This window comes from Ictidomys tridecemlineatus, chromosome 13 (genome assembly GCF_052094955.1).
Source record: "Ictidomys tridecemlineatus isolate mIctTri1 chromosome 13, mIctTri1.hap1, whole genome shotgun sequence".
NCBI lineage: Eukaryota > Metazoa > Chordata > Mammalia > Rodentia > Sciuridae > Ictidomys > Ictidomys tridecemlineatus.
In genome coordinates this window covers 90,551,392-90,575,532 of record NC_135489.1, presented here as the reverse complement: position 1 = coordinate 90,575,532, position 24,141 = coordinate 90,551,392, and the positions used below count along the sequence as shown (strand labels likewise).

Sequence of the window (24,141 nt, the reverse complement as noted above, 5' to 3'; positions counted from 1 at the left end):
ATCATAGCTCACAAAGATTGAAAAGTTCAAATACAGCTGTACTTTTTTAGTAGATTGCTTTGTTATAAAAATTAAATGAACTAAATGCTGTGAATAATATTATATATTTTTAAACAGCTTTAAACTAGACAAGAATACAATGACAATGTGAATTTTGAAAGCCATGAAAATAACACAGTGATACAACAACAAGCATGTTAAATGGAACCAGTATCATGGACTAGAAGGTCTCGGCCTCAATTGGGTCTGCAGAAAGAAAGCAATGCTGTGGCTGTACAAGTTGGTACCTCTACAGACGTGTCCAGAACATTCTCACATGCACCAGACCCAGGGTGGCAGCTTCGTTTCTGAATCTCAATGCTGGTCCCAGTGTGCCCTGCAGGTGCCAGTGGTACTGCCTCCTGGGACCCAACACAAATGGGCACTTGTTCATGGCGCTTTCAGAATGCGCTAAAGGAAGGCCAACCTAATCCTAATCCCCCAGCATTTGAGATTTGCATTGTAGAGGTGTTTGGATTAAGGATAACCAGTAATGACATTTTCTGGAAGGTAGAAGGATGATTGTATTGTGACTTTCAAAACTAACATCAAAGTAAATTAAAAATATGGACTCTATTAGACTATTCCAGTAACAGAATAGACTGGGATCATGAATCAGATGGGCAGAACTGTGTGAAGTGCCCTGCTGGACAACACTTGATGCCCACACCAACATTCAGCTGTGGTTTCTATGGACACGGTGTTACAGACCTTTTATTTGTTTGGAAAAAAAAAAAATAGACTCTCTGAAGAAAAACAGGTGACAATGAGACACCAAAAACTGAGCTGAAAGAGGCATGACTTCATGTGCAACTGGAATTGTAACCTCTACCCAAAAACCCCGCTGGCATTTTGGGTCAGGACTGACATAGGACAACCACAGGGATGGCTCGAGCATCCTGGCCTGGCTGGCTGACACTGATTTTCTGATGCTAACCCATGGCACACACTGTTCCTGAGACCAGGGTCCACCACACAGGTTGGTTTTTCCTGAGGTGCTCTCTCCCTACAAAACCCCCTCTTCACTGGCTCCACAGCTTCAGTTCACAAGAGGAAAAGGCACAGAGAAACTCCGGACACACATGGTCACAAATGCCCCAAAGCCCAACAGAGTCCTCTGCTGCAGGCCGGCCCGTCACTCTGACATGACAAAACCCTGTGCTTCTCACTGAGGCCCAAGCCCTTCACGCACCACCAGGTAATGTCTGCTCACAAAGCAAGTTGAAGTCATTTTTTTCTGACTCAAATATAACTAACGCTTGTCCAGCTGAGCGTTTCTAAAGTGACTAAAATAAGAAGCATCTAGTGGCAACCATAAAGCTGTGCGACTTTTAAAAAATATTTTCCAAAGTGTTTTCACAGCAAAGATGCAACTCAATTGCTATATATACGCTGGTCATAAGCTGTCGCTTGTTTGTTCAGACTTCTTTCCCTTGTGTTATAATATTGGTATTTAATAGGAAAATAAACTACATAGACTTTATCTGTATGCATCCATTTGCAAATTTCCTTACAAAAGAGGACCAAGCACATAGGCATTCACAAATTCTATGCCATTTCTGTTAAAATTGGTATCATCTATACATTATAGTACAGTATTAACAATTTTTGTTCTACCCATTGGGTAGGATATGGGCATAATATATTCAACTTATATACAGCACCTTACAAATAAAAACGTAAGAGAAGACAGACAACTGAAGAAGCACCATTTTGAGTGAGGCACAACAAAGGTCAGGGCGTGGAGCGCAGGAGCAGGGCTGGGTTGCTGCATCTGCTGAAGCCAGACGGGAGGCACCTTGACTGCTTAGAGACATGCAGAGCTGGAGATGACAGGGTGTCACACGTGCACACTACTCTGCCCAGCTCAAATGCTTGGCGCAAAGGCCAGGGGAAGAAGGCGCTGCATTCTCAGCAAGATGTCCCCACGCCGGACCAAGCCTCTGCCGTGCACAACTCAGGATCAGGGGCAGCAGCAAGTGTCTAACTCTGGCACTAACATCAACCTGCACTAAGCAAGAGCTTTAGGCATTAAATGACATCTTGAATCCTAACACCTGTGTGCTGCCGAAGGCTAGGAGGGCACATCTCTGGTCTCGGGGCAGCTGACAGCCTCTAACCTGCCACTGAGAACTCACTTGTGACCTGGGTGCAGAGTTCCTTTTTTTCTTTTTCTAATACAGACTGCTTCACAGGGCATGTTGTCCTTGCTCAGGGGCCATTGCCAATTTTCAGCGTTCCAACTTAAGTATGTGTGCCTCCAAAGCAAGCACCAGGCAGTTTCGTGATTGGTGACTGTGTGGGCCACTGTTAACTACTGTTCTCAAGCTGAGAAAAGGATGCTGCCCTCCTTGCCACTTTGTCTCCCAGCAGTGGCCTTTTCCCTAAGCAGGCTGAAGGCATGGCCTTCTACTGCAGTGTGAATAGGAGGATCAGGGGGCTGTGCTCATGAGACTTGGGCTTGGCTCCAAGCACTGGCTTCAGTCACTTAGACAAGAAAAGCAAAAAGATAGCAGAAAGCAAGTATTCTCACATCCCTTCCCTCACACTGCAGAGGTTTGGGGATTTTATGAAAGTGTGATAGTGTGCAAGAGAGTTACACTCAGCAAGCACCAGCACAGTGCACTCGGTGGCCATGATTCCCCAGTAGCATCAGCAGAGGTGAGAGGAGACTGTGGGTGACTACTGCCATGTGGGGCTGCCCTCTGTATCTATCAACAAGTACGTACAAGTTCAAAGCCAGCCTCAGCAACTTACCAAGGCCCTAAGCACATAGCAAGACCTTGTCTCTAAATTTTTAAAAATGGGCTGGTGATGTGGCTTAGTGGTAAATCACCCCTAGGTTCAATCTCCAGTACAGAAAAAAAAAAAAAAAGTATGTGGACTGAGTGTATTTTTTTAAGTCCTCTACCCAGGAGCCTCTCTGAAAGAACTGTTGGATGGACCATGGAGGGTCTACTGGCTCTGAGGGGAAGGCAGGGGTCAGAGTGGAATCCTCTAGATCAGAGCTTTCTGAAGGTCCTTCCTTTTGAACCTCTCTCATTCTTAGAAAGATAAATGTGAAGATCAAGTTCAGGAAACAGTTATCTGGGGACCCAGTGCCATTGCTGCTCTGAGACCTCCCAGGTTATGGTGGGCTCGCATTTGCTCACTCAAGTTTGAGCTTCAGTAGTAAACAGTGTATTCTCATGGTACATCTGTTCTCGGCTACCTTGAGATTTTTCCTGGGCTGGTGTGTTATGATGGGCAGGGGTGTGTGGAAGGACAGAGAGCATGCTTGTCAAACTGCTTTATCAATCAATTATGAACATGAAAAATAGATCAACTAGTTAACTCATTAATTTTCCGCATTGGTGGGGATGAAAGCCAGGCCTTGCCCATGCTAGGCCAGCCCTCTGTCCTGAGCCATGCCATGCCCCCAGCTAATGGTGGAGCTAATGGGTAAATTCACTGGTTTTTCTAGAATTGCAGGCGAAATTTGGAATGATGAAGTCATGAGCTGATCTTCTCACCTGTGTCTCAGGGGACACCTAACTGATAATCCAGCCATCAACTTTTTAAATGTGTGATTTGTTTCACAATCTCTTGCTTAAAGATTGCTTGGTATTTGGAAAATGCTATTGTTTCTGAACAAGCAGAGGTAAGCCAGAAGACAGTTCCTACAGGTGGGGTTCAGCAGGGCTTAGGTTTAGAACTCCCGGAAATCCCAATGACAAGGGACAAAAGTCTCAGTGGTATGCTAGGAGTTTCGCTCTCTAACTGTTGCAGTGTTCTGTGGGAATAATCCGTGATTATAGACCTTTCAGACCCTGAATCGCTGGTTTCACCAGCACATGGGCTTGGCCTGCATCACCACAAACACTGCTTGTTCAACACCTCATGAGCTGGGAGGCCACAACCTTCAGAAGAGCTGCTGATCTAAATCTCCTCCCTGTGTCAAGGGAAATTGACTATTAATCCAATTTATGACCTTGGCTTTTAAACTAATTCATTACTGAGGCCCAGCCTCAAAGACCTTTCAAAGTCAAGCTTTACTATGTTTGTGTCTTTGCAACAACTGATTAACTTACAAGGCAATTCTCTAGGGTACCTGAAGGGTGGGGGACTCCTTTTGAAGGATGATTAAAGCTACTTGAATTAAATGATTGTTTTGCCAATACTATCGACATCTACAGAATGTCCTTACACTTTTGAGGCTACTAAAGAATTTACAAGTCTCAGGCCTTAGCCCTTTCCTGTAGCAGGTAGCAAAGTAAGACTCATGAAGCCATCTGAGGTGGAGCTAATAGGTGGATTTACTGGCTTTTCTAGAACTGCAGGCAAGATTTGGAATGATGAAGCCGTGAGCTGATCTCACCTGTGTCTCAGGGGACACCTGACTGATCATCCAGCCATACCAAGTCCCCACCAGTGAGATCCCATTCTGGATGAGTGTCTCCTCACCTTTGTGTCATGGACCCAGTTTCTCTCAAACACAGGTGTGACACCCAGGGAGTGAGGGACCTTTCAGGAAGCCTCCAGAGTCATGAAAAGGGCCATCTCTGGCCCCAAGACAACCCCTGCCCTGAGGGCTGGTTTCTCCCTGCTTGATAGAGGCCTTCAGAAAGAAGGTCTTTGGAATGAGACTGAAGCCAACCTCAGAATTTCCACTGCAACCCTCAAACGCAGTCCTCCCAGGCAGGGTTCTGGGTATGAGCTAACAACTGCTGGCCATCTGTCTCTCTCCTAGTTCAATGGATGTTACTATGTGAAATGTATCTATCTAAGGGAAGGTCCAAACCTCAAAACAAATGCAGCAACTTACCTACTGAGGAAGCAGCAGAAGCAAGCAGCAGATTGGAATCAGACAGGACAAGGGCTTGCAAACAGTCTCCAGCTCTCAGCAAGCTACACAGAGACATGTGTCTGAGGAATTGCCTCCAAGAACACAGTCACACACACACACACACACACACACACACACACACACACACAACTTGACATTCGAGCCGCATAGCTGGTAGTCACAGGTCACCATTCCATTGGTCTTGTTATGTGCAGAGGCCAGAGAGGCCCAGTGGAAAGCAGCCTGGCCACTGCAGATAAGTCCTTCGCCTGGTGCAGAACATGTTAACCTGACCAGCTGCTGCTGTGACAAAGCCAGTGCTTACAACTGCAGAAGAAAGTTTTTTTGTTTTGTTTTTTAATCTGTGAGAATGAATGTTTGCAAATGTTAGGAATATTAAAACTAAGACATTATATAGAATCAATTTTCTGGTTGCATCTTAACTGCGGGTTGTGCTTTTTGTCCTGTGCTATTACAGTCACACCCCCACCTGCCCCTGTCCTCTAACTGACCCCCTGGTCCTTGCCATCAACAGGGAGGCTGCTGGGGGCAGGGGAGATGGAATCCCTGTGGGAGTTTAGGCAGGTCTGCAGGCTGAGTTCCATGTGACACTTGTGAAATGCAATGGCTTGTTACCATGACTGGTAGACAAGGTGCCCTTCCATCAGTTCCAAGGACCTCTGCCAGCATGGCTCACACAGCAAGTGCTGGGCAAGCTGTATGCAGGTGGCCGCTGGGAGCCTCTGGGTGAACTGACCGGCCTTGCAGAACTGAACTGAGCTACCTGGGAAAGGGGAGAGGCAACGGGACACACTGAGAGTCACATATTTCAGCAGTATGCAAAATAACCACCTTGCATTTTAAACAATTTATTGCAAAAAAAATATGTATCTGAATATATTTCATGCTACAGTGGAAAAAAATCTAAATTACTGGAGGAACTACACTGCTGGCGGGCAAGGGCGGCACTGCACGATACTGGATACATAAATGCATTTGTTCATTTTTAATAAAGTATGCAGCCTAAAACTAGCAGAGTAATTCAAATAAGCCAGAAATGCCGGAACTTAGTATTTCCTATCTTCCATCCCAGTGTCTCCTGGTGCCTCAGTGATGCACCAGGTAGGATGCAAACTCCTGCAGCAAGCAGCACTGGGCTGATTTACAGAATTTGGTAAATATTAGGCTACATCCCCAAATACGCTTTCTTGTGTGATTCTGGGATCACTCTAGGCTGTTCTTCAGGCCTAATAACCACCCACAGGGAAAAGACAAGCAACATACAGAAGTTCACGCAAAACAGTTCCCTCATATATATTTTAAACATCAATAGTGCAACTTTGGAAACACACCATCTCAACAAAGAATAGCTCCTTGCATTCATCTAACTTCTCCACTTTATACCTTGGCACACAAAACAGGAATTTTGCTTCATATTTTTAGAACAAAATAAAAGTTCCACACCTTGGGAGAAAAAGCCACAGGGCTGATTCTTCCCCATGATAATATATCATAACGCTTCCTTCTTTATTCAGTTAGTTACAAAACAGGCCATTCTGGCCTCATTTAAACTATGAAGTCTCCTTTCGGAATTAAATAAATCAAATACCTCTGTGGTTCTTATTTCATGATATCTTCAAAGCATCCCTTCTCTGTTTCCCTGCCCACCCTTTGCCAAAATCTTCCCCCATCCCCACCCTGCCCCCAAATCAACACCGTTGGCGGTCAGACCGGATGGAAGTCCGCATCCTCTCAGTCTCCTTCGCATGCAACTCCCCTGAAAGGAATCAGAAACAAAGACCGTGTTTGCACATTTGGTTTTACTTAGTTGTACCACGTGAAACCGGACAACACCATGCGCCGGAGGGTGGCGCAGCCTCTTCCCCTCCTCGGTTCCTCTCCTCGATTCAAGTGCGCCTGGAGGGGTCAGACCAGGTTCCCGGGCTTCCTGTCTTTGCCCTTGATGGGGACTATTGTGCTCTCTGAATTGTTCTGCTGAAACTGCAGTCTGCTGCCGCCGTGTGTGTTGCTGTGCTGGTGATGGAAGAAGGAGGCGCCTGGGTAGTGGCCCATCACCTCGCTGTAGGTGGGAGGCGGCCCCTCCATCCTCCCGTTACTGCTGCAGGTGGTCGCGCTGATGCCCGAGTTGCTGCTGGGCGGGCAGGGGCCCCCGTTGTACACGGAAATGTCTATCAAATCACTGTCAAATATGGTTCGGTTGGGCGGGGCCCTCACAGACTCTCGGTTGAGTTCCATCTGCTGTTCGGGGTCCCGGAGCTGCAGGGTGCAGGGCCCCTGGTAAGGAGGCGGCTCTTCCCCGTCCGACAGGGAGATGGTGGGAGGGAGGTCAATCTCGTGCTGCACATAGGGGTAGGTGGGCTGGAAGCGACTGAACCGATCCCTCTGGATAAAGGACGGGGCAGTAAACCTGTCCCTGGCCCGAGGGGCGTACATGATCTGGAAGGAAAAAAGGAGAGGCCTGAAGATGCTCTCAGCACAGAGATCAGGGTGGAATGTTCTCACCCCTTGGCCATCCTCTCCCCCACCCTTGCAGGCAAGACAGGAGAAGACTTCCAGGAACCAAAAATAGCTGTCCTATCCCTAATGACTTAGGCCACTCTCTATGCCAAGCTACACTGTATTCGGGACAGTTGTGCAATGGAGAGCCGCAGCCGGCTGGGAATCTGGGTGAACAGTTAATTGTGCAGGTTGGGGCTACAGTTTCAAGGGTTCAAATGGGACCCAGCAGTAACCCCAAGAGGGCGCTGAACAGGAAAGGAGCAAAGAGCGCCCTGCAGTTGGCTCAGGACCTTCTCCAGGCATTGGTGGCTTTGAGCTACGAGACAGCACAGGCCACCAGCTTTCTCAGGTCCCTGCCAGCCCCTGCCAGCCAGTTGAATGGTCTTAATATTTTCTATAAAAACTGGGAAAGTGACCTTTTTTCTTTCAATTTCTAGACTTTCCCAGTTATTTGGATTCTGGATATATGTTTCCTGTATGGCTTTTAGCCACTAATATGAAAAGTGTTTTATATTCAAAGTAAATATGATTATAGTTTTTCCCAAAAAAATAAATCTAGGTAGTGTACGTCTTACAAAATCCTCTTGTTTATTCCACCATCAAAATTTCTTCGAGGAGACAGATCTTCCAGGCACAAGTGTGTGCATGTCTATATGTATACTCCTATATTAATACATACATATATATGTATAGACACAAATATAGTCACTGGTTTCTCTCACACCATTATTTTTAACTTAAAAGGAAAAAAATCATGTTTTAAAATTAAACTTGATGATGGGGGACTACATCAGTATTTGACATGTACAAACTGCCCAGACCTGCCAAGCCACATCACTGGGCTTTCAGGATCATGCAAAGATAAGGGATTCCTGCTCTTTGCAAGTTAGACCAGCATAAATAACGCCCGAGAAGATTCCAGGGGAAATCTCCTCTCCTTCTTAACCAAAGTTATAGGCCATGTCTTAACCCCGGGCTGTGGCTGTGACTCTCCCTCCACCCCTTCTGCCACCCCTTACCTCAGAGGCCCCTGGCCGTGGCACCGAGCTGCCTGAAGGCCACAGGCACCCTTCCTGGAGGTGGGAGGGGAGAGAAGCAAGGAACAAGAAACAGAAGAGAACCATTAGTCTCACCCCAGTGGCAGCAGCACCCAACAACCTGAAACACAACTTACTGAAAGGGGGTCCCCTGGCTGCTTGGACGGTGGTCACCCTGTCTAGAACTGGAATAAGAAAGAACTGGTCCTTGGTACCCCTCACACCCAAATGGAGGGCTGGGACAATAGGAAGAGTTACCAAACGTATTAGTTCCTGGCCACAGTGGACGTGGAGCACATTTGAAGTCTATTACTGAATCTCTACCCTCATGGGCTTCAGAATGACCATGAACCCTGTTCAGCCGCTGCCTGGAATTGGGGAGTGTGGGTCAACTACGCAGGCGGAGGCTGCTCCACCCCATATGCCCACATGCTGGGGCACTCAGCACAAAACCCATTCCCAAAGCCTGAGTGCTCCTCCAACGTCCCCGGTGATTTTATTTCCCACAGGTATAAATGAACATCTAGTTGTTTCATGTATTTCCTTCAAAAGTGTTTGGTGAGGCTGACGAGCAGCAAGCGAGAGTCGCTTCTAACACCATGAACATTCTCTCACAGAGTCCTTGGGCCCAGGTTTTGGTTACTTGGAGGGCCAGCTGGGCTATCAGCTACAGCCCTAAGCTGCCTGTTACTGCTACAGAAACCTGTATTTTTAGATTCCCAGGAATATGTATACTTGACCTTTAGAGATCACTCAGTCTCCCCAGAGCCCAAAAATGTCCCTAAGTAAAGACCTCCACAGTCAAACGCCCCAGCCCCTCAGACGCAAGGCCACGCTGTTCTTTTCTGTGGCCAGCGTCCGTTCTAGTATAAATACCTCCTCCTGGCTAAACAGGGTGTTTGTCCAACTCACACAACCGTTCCTAAGATACTCCAGGCCACTCGGAATCAGCAGCAAAAATACAAACCAACCCAGCTGTGTTTAGAGGAAGCGTGGGCTTAAGGGTCTGACTATAAAGTTACGTAATGGACCATGACAGCTCTGGCGCGGTGACAGGTGAGGGACCAGACTTGAATCAAGTGGTGACCTTGCAGTGAAGTGGCCGGCGCCAGCCCTCAGCTCCTGCTCCCCGACCCCACCCCTGTCAAAGACGGCACTGGATTCCAGATGGCGGTGGAGACTCTGGTGCTGAAAACAGCTCGCAGCGTCCTCCTGAAGTGCCTGGGGCTCCCACTGCCAACCTGCCTATCGGCCACTGTCACTGCTCCTCCCAGAGCTCTTCTTTTCCAGGGACCTCAGTGTTGTACTCTAGCACACAGGGCAGAGAGAAGCCCGGTGCCCTCTGATGGCCAGAAACAAGGCCACCAGGAGTCCCCAAAATCGAGGCTTCTGTTATCTCAAAATGACAGTCCTCATCTCTAGTGGCTTCATCGCCCTAGACATTGGCAGAACCAGCAAAGGCCCACAAGGGCTCCAGGTCACCTGGGCGCTGGCTTGCGCTGAGCCCACTGGCACGAGCTCCCTCCCCCGTCCCACTGTTCCAGAGCAAGTACCCTGGTCGCCTCACCTGCACTCTGCTGCCACTGCGGAGCCTGGGGGCCCTGTCGAGGCCTCCCTCTCACTAGCATTGCCCGGGCCCTCCCCACAGCCACCAGGCCTGGGGCTCCCAAGTCTCCTGTCTGCGGAGTTCGCGGACTCCTCCCCAAGCCCTTGCTCTGCCATGTGGCCAGCCCTCAGCCCCAAAGCCAGTCCTGTGTTCACCTCCAGAGAGCTCTCCTTCCCTGCCCCCAGCCAGGACCCTGATGGCCACAGGGATCCCAGGGCTGCCTCCTTTGTCCCTCCAGGGGGAGGCCCAGCCTGCTTCTCTTCCTGTCTCTGCAGCTGCCACAGTTTCCCTGTCAGTGACGACCTTCCTTCTCTTTAGGACACTCACAGTCCCCAGAACTGGCAGCTGTTGTGTCTTGTCATGCTTGCTTCATCTTTTCCTCTAAATGTGAACTTAAAAAAAAATTCCACAGACATGTGCATGTTTTTCCTTACAACGGCCATCATAGGTGAGCAATACACAGGGACTCGTCCTGCCCTGGGGTCTTCTGGAAGGAGCTCTGGGAGCAACTTTTAAAAAGCAGGAGCCCTGCGCTTGACGCATGGTAATGTGCAATGAATTTAAATTGCTACACAAGCAACCAATTCCTTCTTAAACTTGGCGAAAGCCTGCTCTCTCCCAGGAGAGCCTCAGCAGAATATTTGCACACCGGAAGGTGTGTGAGCCCGTCCCACTGTGGGCCCCTCTTCTCACACCGCACCCAGAGCCTGGCTCTGTGGCTCGCAGGAGAGGCTCTGACCAGCTATGGGGAAACCACCAGAGCCCTCACTTGTCACCTGGTCCCGAGCTGGCGTGGCTGTGGCCTGCCATCTCCCAGCCATGATTCATGATGTACCTCCCCACGGCTGCTCTTGACCAGGCCACCATGGCCAGGTAGGGAGAGGGTCAGGGCACACACGTGTTCCACACATGCCAGTATCAGTGTCCTGTCTGCTCCTGTTGCTCAAAGCAAGTGCACAGCTCTTCCCTACACACTTGCTAGCTTGGGAGAAAACAAGTGTCCTGCCCTGAGGTCCCTAAAGCCAGAGGGCAGATCCTGGAGCAGGAGGAGGGGGACCAACGGGGAAGAGGCATTCAGGCCCCTCTTCTCCAGAATGTCACTGCACGTCTGTGAGCAGGGGTGACTTGGTGGGCGGAACTCCTCCTGCCTAGCTCTTGTTTTTTCAGGAATAATACAAAAGTGACATTAAATCTCCATGGGAGGAAGTGCCTCCATCATCCCATCCCCCTAATACTTTAGCAATTTTCTGATTTCGAACGCTTTCCCAGCTGGACGCTGAGCAGGAGCATCTTCGGCTCCGGCCATGCCTTCCTCTGCAGCAGGCCCAGGCACCACCCTCCACCAGCGCTGTCCCCAGCTTCACTGAGGCAAGATCGAAAAAAACGACACCGTCGCTTCTATTTTAGCAACTACATAACTCAGAATTTATTTAACTGCTTGCTGACAACGGCCCTCTGCCTGTTCACTTGCTCTCACAGAACTCCTTCCCAGCCCTTTCACCCTGCAGCACAGACACCTGCTGTGGGGACCACAATGGGCCAACAGTCAGAGAAGCTGTCACTCCACTCCTGGGCCCAATGCCACTGGGCACAGAACCCAGACCTGAGAGCCACCAGAGCTGGATCCCCCCACCCTGATCGTCACCTGGTGCTCACTCCAGTCTCTGGTCTCTCCCTCACAGTGGTCACATGCTCCATGGGCAAAGTCACCCTAGGGTGGTTGGTGGAGCTGCAGGTTGTGCTCACCCTTTGTGTGGGGAGAACCTCCCTCTGAGTGGTCAAGGAGTGACCTGGCGCTGTGCCCCGTGTCCCGAGGGCCTCACACCAGTTGAGAAACCGAGGATTGCTGGATACGACGATGTGGTCCCCTTGTCCAGTCACCTTGGTTTCTTCACCTCCAAATGCCAGGGAGAAGGGCTTCCCCCCACAGCTGGCACCTGCTGGAATGGCCACACTCCTTGGCACTCCTCGGCACTCCTCGGGGAGCCAGCAGGGATCTGAAGGAGGAAGGTGGGCGCTCTGTCTGGGCTGCACGGCTCCCCTCCCGTCGCTGCCCGACAGTAGCTTGAGGAGTTCACAGAATGCGACAAGAATGGAACGTCACCACGCATCTTACAGAGGTTTCAATGCCTCCCCTCTTTTGCAGGATCATTCCTCACAGGACCCCTGCTAAGGAAGGGAAGCAGGACACGTCTGATCCATGCTACTTCCTTACACCACTACTAGGGACGTCCTTGCCGAGGACCTGGGTCCCTCACAAGGCGGCACCTGAGACCAGGTCACGCAAGCCCGCCAGGTGTTCCTGCTGCACCCTCCTTGGGGTGGGGGTCAGTTGAGAGACAGTCAGGTGTCCCTACAACTCCCAGGGCTCCTGCTGGCACCCTGACCCCTCATTCCACTTCAGGAAGCATTCCAGAATGTGAGGGGGTCGGAGGGATCCTCCTCCTCTGGGACCACTTTGAATCAACTCTGGTCTGTTTGCTAAGGGGCACTATACTCAAATGGCTCACGTCTTACACAGTCTCTGCACTGGCTCCTTGAGCTATGCATCGTGTGTCTGGGCAGGACACCTGCTCCAGGAAGCTTACAAGAGGGCACCCAGTCCTGGGGCAGGGGGCTCCAGCGGAGGGAGCTAGCCTCAGGGTGCCGCAGTGCCCTACAAGCAAGCACGTTCCTGATTCTCTAATATTCCCCCTGGAACAAAGCCATTAACAGACGAGGTAACCACCAGCTGTCGGAGGGCAATTTCACATTACCCAGACAGGTGATAACAATGGTGGGTCCAGGTGTGGAGGGGGCATGGGAAGCCAGACTCCTGGCCCCGAGTTTCCTGTCCATGAGCTCTTGGCTTCTCCAAGCCTCGCTTTCCTTATTTGTGGAAGGAGCCTGTCAAGAGGCTCAAACACCATATATGACAATCCCTGCACCAGCGCCTTGGTGTGATACTCAGTAAATGGCTGCTGTGCCCATCGCAGGCGGTGGTTACCAGCTGTTTTTATGCTCTATTAGAGGGGACCGTTTCCTGTTCTCTCTCTGAAGACATGCCTTTTAAAATAGCAAGTTCCTTAAGTTATTCTTATTATTTTCAAATATTCCAAAGGTGGTGTTTTGAACAGGAAGGCGGGGAGAGGGCCACTCGCGGCTCCCTCTAGAGCTCTCCAGGAGCTAGCTCCTCCTCGGGCAGGGAGCCAGCCACACACGGCCCCAGCAGCGGCTCTTCAGGCTCTTCTCCTCAAGGCTGCCCACCGAGACTCCTGGATGCCAAATCCCCGGACGCCACAGAACAAAAGCCAGCGGTTGCAGGAGGACGCCTGAGCTCTGGACACCTTGGTCCAGCCTGGCAAGTAGCTGCCCCAGAGGAAGCTGCCACAGCTGTAAACCTCGGCAGTGGACAGGGGGAAATACAGTGATTTTATAGTATTCAAGTCTGTGATGAGCTTTGATTTTCCCCTGGACGCTCTTCCGCAATGATATCTTCATTATGGAGGGATCCACGGTTATTCATCCTTCTGCTTAATGAGACCACACGGTCACTCAGGCTTGACCGTCTCGGAGGAAGATGAGAATATTTTTCTTCTAGGCATGCTATGGGCAAAGCCCAGATGGCAGTGGACATGCCAAGGGAGAGGCTTTCCTGTGACAGTGTCCCAACCTACATCCACAGAAGGCACAAGGACATGTGTCTGTGACACAGAGAGACAGTGGCAGTACCTTTATGGATATAGGTCCCATACACTACTACAAAAGATACACACTATCTACAACCATGCATATGTGTGTGTGCGTGTGTGCGTGCGTGCGTGTGTGTGTGTGTGTGTGTGTGTGTGTGTATCTCTGTCTTCTATGCTAAACACACATGGAATCATGAAGTCCAGAGCTCTGGCCCCTCTGGCTTGACTCTAGAACTTGCCTCAGTGAGCAGCCCTGGGGAGCACAGACATGAGGACTCAAGTCCTGGACCACTTCAAAGCCTGGCTGTTCATCAAAAGGCTTGACTATGGCTTAGGTCTGTAATCTCAGTGACTCTGGAGGCTCAGGCAGGAGGATCTCAAGTTTGAGGCCTGCCTTGCAACTCAGTGAGACCCTATCTCAAGCAAAACAAAAACAGCTAGAGATGTAGTTCGAAGGTAGAATACCCCTGGGTTCATAAGGAGGAGGAGGGGAGAAGGAGAACAGAAAGAAAGGCTCTCCTGAGTGAGCATAATTTCTCCCTGCATCTGTGGAAAGAGGCCCAGGGCAGCCTCAGATGATGAGGCTGAAGATGTGAGTTCAACACATCTTTACACTGGAGGAGCTGGGTCCTTATTTCCTTCCTTCTGGATGGCCCACGAGCAGCCATTCCAATAGGGAAACCCCCCCCCCCCACTAAACAGCCACATAAAGAGAAAAAAGCCCCTGATCTTGCAAAGGATCATCTTCAATATGCCTTAATCGAGACGTGTCATTTCCAGATCTGGAGTACAATGGCTGATTTGTTTTCACTTGACATATTTTGGGGGTGGCAGGAGGGAAGTACTACCAATGTGATGCTATTTGGAGGTGGAGTCTTTGGGAGGTGATTAGGATGGGAGGGTTGGGGTCCCCATGGGTGGGCCTAGTGGCCTGGCAAGAAGAGGCCAGAGAGCTGGCCAGCCCTCCCCACCACTGCGGATGCAGGAGAAGTCCACAATCTGCAATCTGGGGGCATCCCAGGACCCAGACAGGCTGCACTGTGACCTCTGACCTCCAGCCTGCAGAGCTGCAGGAAATACATGTCTACTCTTCAAAGCCAACCCTTCCATGGTGCTTGGTCTCAGACTCCAGGCTAAGGTAGGATTTTAGTTTCAGCTCTTAGGGTTCGATTTTTATCCATTTTGAGTCAATTTTTATGTATGCTCAAAGGCATCAACATCATTCTCTGGCAGGTGGATACCCAGGCTCCCTAGCACCAGTTCTGAAAAGCCCGCCCTTTCCCCACTGAATGACCTTGGCACCCGTCTCAAAAAACCACTTGACCATGTATGTGAGCTTCTACTCTATTCTACTGACCCATGTCTGTCTTTATATCAGGACCAACTACAGCTCTGTAGCACGATTTTAAACCAGGAATTGTAAGACCTCCGATTTTTTCTTTTTCAGAATTATTTTGATTATTCAGGGTTTGGAGAAAACATATGAATTTTAGAGTAGATTTTTTTTATTCCTTCAAAAAGCATCATTGGGTTGTAGATGGCTTTGGGTAATACTGACATCTTAACAATATTAAGATCCAATGTAGCCAGGAGCAGTGGCAAACACCTGTTATCCCAGAGGCTCGGGAGGCTGAGGCAGGAGGATTGCAAGTTTAAAGCCAGCCTCAGCAATGGCAAGGTGCCACCAACTCAGGGAGACCCTGTCCCTGGGGAGGTGGCTCAGTGGTTGAGAGCCCCTGAGTTCAAACCCTGGTTACCCCTCACCCCTCAGAAAAGGTCCAATCCACAGCCAGGTGCAGCGGTGCACACCTGTACACCCAGCTACTTAGGAGGTGGAGGTAGAAGGATGACAAGTTCAAATCCAGTCCAGGCAACTTAGGAAGACCCTGTTTCAAAACTAAAACACCAATAACACCACCACCACCAAGAGAAAGGCTGGAGATGTGGCTCAGTGGTAGAACATCCCTGAGCTTACCTGACAGTACCACCATCAAAAAGAGAGATCCAATCCATGAATATGGGACGTTTTCTCATTTATCTGTGTCTTTTTTATTTCATTCAGTTTATAGTTTTCAGTGTACAAGTCTTTAGCCCCCTCTATTAATTCTATTTCTAAGCATTTTTTAAAATTTTTTGCTTATTGCTTTTTGTGGTGCTGGGATCAAATCCAGGACCTCATGCATGCTAGACAAGCACTCTATTATGGAGCTACTTCCCCAGTCCACATTTTAATATTTCTGATGGTATTGTAAATTGAATTATTTTCTTAATTTACTTATTAGAGATTGTTCATTGTTAATATAAAGAAATGCACTTGAACACATTGATTTTGTATCCTATTACTTGGTTGAATTCATTTATTATCTGTGTGTGTGTGTGTTGGTGTGCCTGTGTGTGTTCAGGTTTTCTACACATAAGACTAGGCCATCTACTAAAAGAGATATTATTATTCTTCTTTTTCATTTAGAATACCTTTACTTTATTATTTTTTCTAACTGCCCTGGCTAGGACTTCTTTTTTTTTTTTTTTTTATCAGGGATTTAACTCAGGGGCACTCAACCACTGAGCCACCTCCCCAGTCCTATTTTATATTTTATTTAGAGACAGGGTCTCGCTGAGTTGTTTAGCACCTAGCTTTTGCTGAGGCTGGCTTTGAACTCTTGATCCTCCTGCCTCAGCCTCCCAAGCTGCTGGGATTACAGGTGTGTGCCACAGTGCCCAGCCCCTGGCTAGGATTTCTAATAAACGTTATGTTTAAAAGTGGTGAAAGCAGGCAGCCTTGTTTTGTTCCTAATCATAGAGCAAAAGTTTTCAGCCTTTTACTACCAAGTGTGATGTGAGCTTGGTTTTTTCATAGATGGACCTGATGATGTTGGGTTAATTTCCTTCTATCCAACTTTGTGTGTTTTTATCATGAAAGACTGTTGAATTTTGTCAAATACTTCTGTATTAGAAGAGAGGGGAGAGAGAGAGACAGAGGACCATGAGTTTTCCTCCCCTTCTTTCTGTTAATGTGCTATATAACATGAATTGGTTTTTGTATGTTGAACCATCCTTGCATTCCAGAGATAAATCCTACTTTTCTACCCCCAGTACTGGTGATGGAACCCAAGGCCTTGTGCGTGCTAGGCAAGCACTCTACTGTTAAGTTACATTCCAAACACTTTAAAAATAAAAATTTTTAAGAAGTTTGAGACAGGGTCTCATTAAATGCCCAGGCTGACCTCATATTTGTGATCCTCTTGCCTTAGCCTCCCAAGTATCTGGGATCACAGAAGACATGCACACCATACTTAGCTTAAATACTACCTTTAACGTGTGATGACTGAATCTCATTTGCTAGTATTTCATTGATGATTTATGCATCAATAATCAAGGGATACAGGTTTATGGTTTTCTTTGTGTGACTATGTGTCTTCATCTGACTTTCTTGGCCTCACAGAATGAGTTAGGAAGGGTCTGAAAGGAATGGTGTCAATTCTTTAATTGTCTGGTAGAATTCACCAGTGAAGCCGACTAGTCCAGGGCTTTCCTTTATTGAGGGGCCTTTGATTACTGTTCAATCTCCTTACTAGTTAAAAATCTATTCTGATCTCCTATGACTTCATGAGCAGTTTGGCATGGTGTTTCTAGGTGTTTCTAGGAACTCATCCATTTCACTGCAGAATCCGTTCATTTGCATACAGTGGTTCACGGTCTTCTCCTGTAATCCTCTTCATTTCTGTATCTCCTGGGACACTTTTCACCCAAGTGTACCATGTGTTATACAAGAGGAGAGTGGCCTGTGGTCATGACGTGGCATAGCCTCCTGCCTTGGGTCCACGTGCACTGTGACCATGAATTCGGCTATCCCCAGGCCCTGGACTTCCCTGGGCTCCTGCTTTCAGAGATATGTTCCTTTCCATGTGCGGGGATGACACGAGTCATTGGATCTGGGATCTGGAAACACTGTGGAAAACGCCTGCGACGGTACTTTATCAAACTGTGTTTTTTAGTCTCTTAGAAAACTGGAAAATCAATTTTAGTGAGTCACAGCCAGTTTCCAAAACAATGGAACAGACTAGACACGATCTGTGTACTCCCTTTGAAGGTTTTATTTGGTGAAACATGGTTGAGTAGATGAGGCTTGGCAATTGTGTAAAATATATTTCTTACTATTCTTCATGGTCAAGACCAGTTTGAAATCCTCTGATCTAAACAACTTATCCCTCATTTTAGATGGAAGGGAACTGAGTTTCAAAGAAGGTCTACTACTTGCTGTAGGTGACAGGGACCGTTCGTGGCAAAGCAAGGCTGGCTTCTGGATGTTAGGGCTCTTCCCACTGAGTCAATGGAACCCCGGGGCCTCCTAGACTTGCAGATCTACCCCGCTTATTGCAGGGTAAGAATTTACCTTAAGAGGCAGAGCCTGTCTCTGGATGCCCAGCACACCTTCTCCCCTTCCACCCCTCCGCTAGCCAAATGCTTCCCTGGCTCTGTGCTTTCCAACTCTAGGTGGCGGTAACAGCTCAGGTGGAAAGCCAAGACCTCTAGCAGGCACCCTGCGCTCACAGACTCTTCCTTCCCGGGAATCCATCATCAGACTTCTTCCTGAGACTCAACGATTCCCTCCTAACTCTGCTCAATCTAGGGCACGTCCCTTTAGAGAAAAGCAAATCATCCAGGAAGCTCTGTTGGGAAGAAAAGAAAGGGAATCCTTTCTATTTCTAGAATAATACAATAGCTTAGGGAGGAAAAGAAGCTACAAGGTGCCTCTGGCAGCGTGGTGGTGGTGGAGCAATTAGACCGCAAGAGAAGGCAGCTGGAAGTCGGGGGCTCAGAGCAGCAGGGAAAGGTGGGGTCACACTGCCAGCCTAGAGCCAGGCAGCAACTGGTGCTGGTCCTCACCTGTTACCTTGAGAGAGGGGGACCAGGTACAGGGGTAAAGTGCTTCACCCAGCAGCCACAGGACTGGCAGGGGATTAATTTGCAGCCAGGACCCAGCCCTGTGGAGTCCCCCCAGCCAGGGCACCCAGAAACAGAATCACTGGGAGAAATTTGTATTTTGTTTTTAGAACAAAACCACACCAACTTAAGTAAAAAAATGAACTTTACCCCCATTAGATTATAAATGCTAATGGCCTAGATATTTAAAAGGTTACTGTAAGTTTTTGTGTAAATTTTTTCTTAAATTTTATTTAAAAAAAATATTACATTGGCTTCTTTTTCTGCAGCACAAACCAAAATCAAATGAGTTACTCTGGGGTCTACCGGTGTCAGGACTTTGCTGGAATTGCTTTCAGCACATGTTCCTATGAGCATTTTTCTAATTGTGAAAGGGGCACACGTGAGCTGGGGGTGTGGCTCGGCAGTAGAACACATGCTTAGCATGTGCAGCCCTGGGTTTGATCCTCAGCACCACAAAAAAATATATATATATTTTAAAAAGCAATACATGCATGCATCTTCACCATGAAAGGTGTAGCTGCACAGCCCAGGGACCCTTGGTCCACACCCTCTCCCAGAGCAGCATCAGTTTGCTGGGGGTCAATCCTTCTAGAGCATCAGTTTGTGACTTGGACATCCATTTTCCTGAGACTTTTTTAGCTTAGTGCCAACGGTGACACCTGGCTTTGTCACTCACATTGCCACATGACTTACCCTAACTGTACTGTGGGCAGTGCCAAAGCTCACATCTAGCCTCAGTGGACAAACAGGGAGAAGGAGGATCTGCCATCACATGGATTTTTTTTAAAGACCCGCAGGCTCTTGTGGTACTCCCCACAGTGCTCTGAGAGTAGGGACACCAGTAGACGTCGGCGCTCCTCACGTGGCTTTACAGACATGCCTGGCTGTTAACAAGTCTACCTGCTTCTGTTCCAATGAGAATCCGCTGGGCAATGGTGAAGGTCCAGCATTCTACCCACTTCCGCCTACCACCTTGGCCTCCCGTTCCTCCAACTTGATGGAGACCTTCTCAATGTGCGGTCATGGTCATCTATCGCCTATGCTCGACCACACGAATGCCCTCGCTCAGGCCTGGAGAGAAACACTGTGGCTGGCTGTCAGAGGCTGGTGCTGGGAGCGTCCAGCCAGGCACCGAGCTGCCCAGGCCATCCACCTGGCACTCAGAAATGGAGAATGGTCCCTGGAGGTCGATAGCAGACACATCTGGTCTCACGGTGTCACTGGAACCTGTCTCCCTAATGGGGAAACTGCCCTGCCCCCTCTTCACCCCACAGACAGCACTCTTCTGTAGTCTAGGACGTCACAAGTGGGGCTGTGACGACTGCATCGTTAAGTGGACACTGAGTTCATGTATTTTAACTTTACTGAAAATAATTAATTTCTATCATTTTATAAATTCTTTTCTAAAGTCTGAAGCAGGTAAAAATGAGAAAAGGCACATTTCGGTCAGAGCAAGAGCAGAGGTGGGACCCTCCATTCTCTGTCCCCCTTGCTGGACTCCAGGACTTGGCCTGCAGGACTCTCACACACCCATGGAGTGTCTGCTTAGGGAAGATCAGGAAGGAGTGTGGACTAGGCCAAAAAAGGCACCCACTATATCCAAGGACCCTGGGCAGGTCCCTCCCACAGCGAGTTCTGAGCCTAGCATGGCAGGTTCCTGAGCACAGACGTGTTCTGGCCACTAGCCACACACCCACAACTGCCTCCTCTGGCCACCCCTGCTCCCAAGGCTGAGCTGCAGATGGCTGTAGAGTCCACTGCCACCTCTTCCCTCTCAGCCACAGGCTCTAACCACAGAGGTGGAAGGCTGTGGGGGCCACAGGTGACCGTGTCGGGCCAGGCGCAGGACACTCTGCATCCTATTGACCCGCCCCATGTTTGCACCCCTAAACTAGGAAGAATGGTTTTCACTTCCACAAGAATGCTCTCCCCCATTTTTCTGGAAACCAGTGGTCTTTTCTATTTTAGCTTTTACCCTGTGGCTGAGGCCTCGGTGCCACCGAGTATTTTCTTAAAAGCATGACGATTACACTAGTGACAGTGACAGTCCCCCAGCTCTGAGGATCCACAGAGAGCAACAGGGTACAGCCACCGGCAAGCAGAGGCCCGGCTTCTCAGTGACGGTTTCACTGAGAAGCGGAGAAGATGCCAATTCCGATTTTTATGTCACATCTCCCAATTTTTAAAAAAGTTGATTCTGGTTTTGTCAGAATTCTCTGGGGGGCTAAGGACACACACTGACCACGTTCCTGGCCATCTCTGCAGCTCCCACAGGGGCCGTCTTTGGGTGTCAACCTGCCCCCTGCAGGGCACTTTGGATCTGAGGAACACAGGTTTCTACCTCAACAGAGGGCACAACCACAAAGTTCTGGTCCTCCTGTCCCACAGCCCGGGGGACAGAAGAAATGTCCTCCTTCCTCCTGTGGGCCTGTGTCTCCTACAGAATTGGCCTAAGGCAGGGTTTCCTCGAGGAGGCCCAGGGAGCTGGATTTTCACATCTGATTTAATTCCTGCAGAAGCTGATAAGGAAGAGATGCCAGGCATAAGTGAAGAAATCGCTGGATTGTAGGTCAAAAATGGCTGAGAATCTATAACTGCATGTGTCCAAACTTAGTGAAAGTCCCTGCCCTCCTGCTCCTCAGTGGATGGCCAGCCACCTCTGCCCACGCGCTATCTCCCAGGGCCAGGTCTCTCGGGCCCTGACGCATGCAGGGCTGCCTCAGGAAGGACTGGAGATGCAGATCACGAACCCGCGCGCTGTGGTTGGCCTCACTGAAGCTTTTACTTTTCTTGCAATTTAATTTGAGCCTAGGTGGCTATTTTTCATTTTCACTCAGAAATGGGTGCTGCAACCAAATTCAGGGCCAGGATCAACTGTCCTCAGGTTTCCCTGGAACACATGTGTCAGAGACGCTGGGGGTGAAGGCCGACTGGCCCTGGGGGACACAGATGCCCTCTCTGTTCCTTCCTTTCACACATGGATGGAGACACAATGAAGGGACCAGGGCAGGAGGTGCCCGTCAAGAAAGCAGGGGCTGTGAGTCTGGGGCAGAGTGTCTGCTCTGTGGCAACCGCGTGGTCCCTGTGGAGCCGAGCCGTGCTGGGCACCCCTACAGGAAGGGCCCACAGAGAGCCGCTGACTCTCCCCAGCACCAAGGACCCTCAGGGCAACCGAGGTCTATTTTATCAACCTCAGTCTGGCGTTTTCTTTTGGTCAAAGTGGGAAGCCCATTAATGAGAAGGGGGTAGTGAGGTTTCTGCAACCAGTTTTAAACAAATATGGTTTTTACCTCTGTGCTCACGAGAACTCACAAGGGCCAAAGCCCCCAGATATGAGGTGTTCACTGCAAGGCAATGATGAGCCGGTCCCCACGGAGGGGCCTGCAGGGGCGCCCTGCACCCACAGGCTGCCTGCCAGCAGGGCTCTGGAGCCACCTGCTCTACAGGACTCAGGGGAGGAAAGCCTGGGACTTAGAATCCCCTGACAGGGAGGCTGTAGCAGCTCCCAGGGCTGTGGACAGAGCACACTGCACATACCCACGTCCTCACCAGTCACCTGCCCCAAGGGGCACGGAATGGCACACCCGAGGGGCAGCCTGGGAGGCCCGCCCACATGTGGTCAGTGGGAGCAGAGCCCTTCCTGCCTTGCTGTGACAGCCCAGCCATGCCCCTGCCCAGCTCCTGCTACCTCCTCCAGGGAGGGTGGTGGACACCGGCCAGCACTTTGGGGTGCCAAGAAAGCAACCTGGAAGGGCAACTTGAAAACTGCCAACCAGGCCTGGGCACCAGGGTAGAGGAGGCAACAGGCGTCGGGCCAGTCCCAGATACTTCCTGACACACAGCCCACCTACAAGCTCAAGTGGCTGGCAAGATCCCCAGCGTCCCCTAGGAAGACCGAGACAAGGGCGGGTGGACCCTGCAAGGATGATGGGGGTGGTGTCCTCTGGGCTCTGGTGGGTGTTTGGGGAGTGCCTGGACCAACAGAGGCAGGCGGCAATCATTCCCAAGGTAGGGCCCCAGCTCAGCCCTCCGCTGTAGGCCCTTGTCCACCAGCACGGCGCCTGGGCAACCTGAGGGGCAGACACAGCACGATTCATTTCAGGGGCCCCTTGGTTGGGGCCTCCCTGGCCACTGCAGAATATTTAGATCTTCCCTGTAGAACCGCAATCCCCAGTTGTGACCACGTGGCCTAGCATTACTGTCCAATGTCCCTAGGGAGGTGAAACCAGCCCTGGTTGAGCATCACTAGTGTGAACTAACCAACTGCTGTCCTGATACTGGAGGAAGGGTCCTGGCCATTCTTAAAAATAACCAGGGAGAAATAGGCAGTTAGGGGACAGGAGGCCTGGAGGGGGAGGGCACGCCTCCTCTGGGAGAGGGCTTCTGTGAGGGACTGTCAGGGGCCGAGGGACAGGGACTCGGTAGGTACAGGACAGAGGAGGGTCTGCTTCTCCCTAGTGGGCGCTCTTCCCTTTGGTGGAACCCTAAGCCAGGCTGACAGTCCCAGCCAGGACACAGAGCTGAGGTCGGGAACCCACGCACCCTGGTCACGGTTGAAATGCACCTCAGTTTTATGAGGCACTAAGCGGAGCCCCCTGCCAGGATATGTGGGGACCCGCTATTGCAATTCACCGAGAGGGAATATACCAGCTTTGAGGGCAGCACCCAGCTCTGGGTCACACAGAGAAAGGGAAGGAGAGCGCGGTGCTCAGGAATCAAAGGCCTTGCTGTGTGGGCTGCCCCTGCACGGGCCCAGCTCTGTGCCCGAACCCAGCTCTCGGGGCACAGCTTCCAGATGCCTGCTGACAGGATGGAGCTCCAGGATGAAGACTTCTGGGGATACCATTCACTAGCTAGTGACTGACTTCACTTGCTGCCCAGTGGACAGACTGGAAGGCCCCCAAAGTCACTGAATCACCTTTCCAGTTTCCAGAGAGGGAGGCCCTGCTGGTCAGCCAGCCAGTGTCCCCTGCCCCAGGGGCCCATGAGTTTTGGAGAGGGCTTCGTGGGAACACGGCTCCAAACGAAACAGAAGACCCTTTCCAAGCAAAAAAACGCTGGAGTTCTGCTGCCTTCCTTTTAAAAACTGTCCTCCTGTTTGCTGCTGGTGGTCAGTGTGTGGGGGACAGCTGTAGTACGGCCACCACCTGGCTGACATTCACAGTCCTTTGACTAAGGGAAGGAGGAGATGGCTGATCTTTCTGTGGTTCTCAAATCGCTGTTGTGATGAGATTCTCTTCCTGCTCCCTCTAGACTCAGGAGCATTGTGTGTATTTTATGCTCAGAACAATTGGTTCTCTTCTTTGGATAACACAGCAGTCCTGGGGCACTCAGTGAGTGCAGATGGCACAGTCCTGTAGGTACACATGACAAGCTCCTGGGAACCACCGTGGTGTGAGGAAGCAACCAAACAGGGCTGGAGGGGCCTGGTGGGCGAGGCCGGGGACCAGGAAGACTAAGGGGGAGCAGGTGAGGTTTCAGGAGGCGGGGCAGGGG

The 24,141-nt window shown here is 50.0% G+C and overlaps 1 protein-coding gene across 8 annotated transcripts in view; it reads right to left on the bottom strand.

The window, feature by feature from the left end:
* Positions 1-6,669: 6,669 nt before the first annotated feature.
* Positions 6,670-24,141, bottom strand: part of Ldlrad4 (low density lipoprotein receptor class A domain containing 4) — a 353,541-nt gene continuing 336,069 nt past the window's right edge. For all 8 annotated transcript variants that reach the window (XM_078030497.1, XM_078030495.1, XM_078030496.1 and 5 more), the window contains 2 exons: positions 8,404-8,457; positions 6,670-7,321 (listed from right to left, as the gene is read on the bottom strand). In XM_078030497.1, coding sequence (XP_077886623.1) covers positions 6,791-7,321; positions 8,404-8,457 — 585 coding nt within the window. In that variant the 3' untranslated portion in view covers positions 6,670-6,790. The remainder of the gene's footprint in view (positions 7,322-8,403; positions 8,458-24,141) is intronic.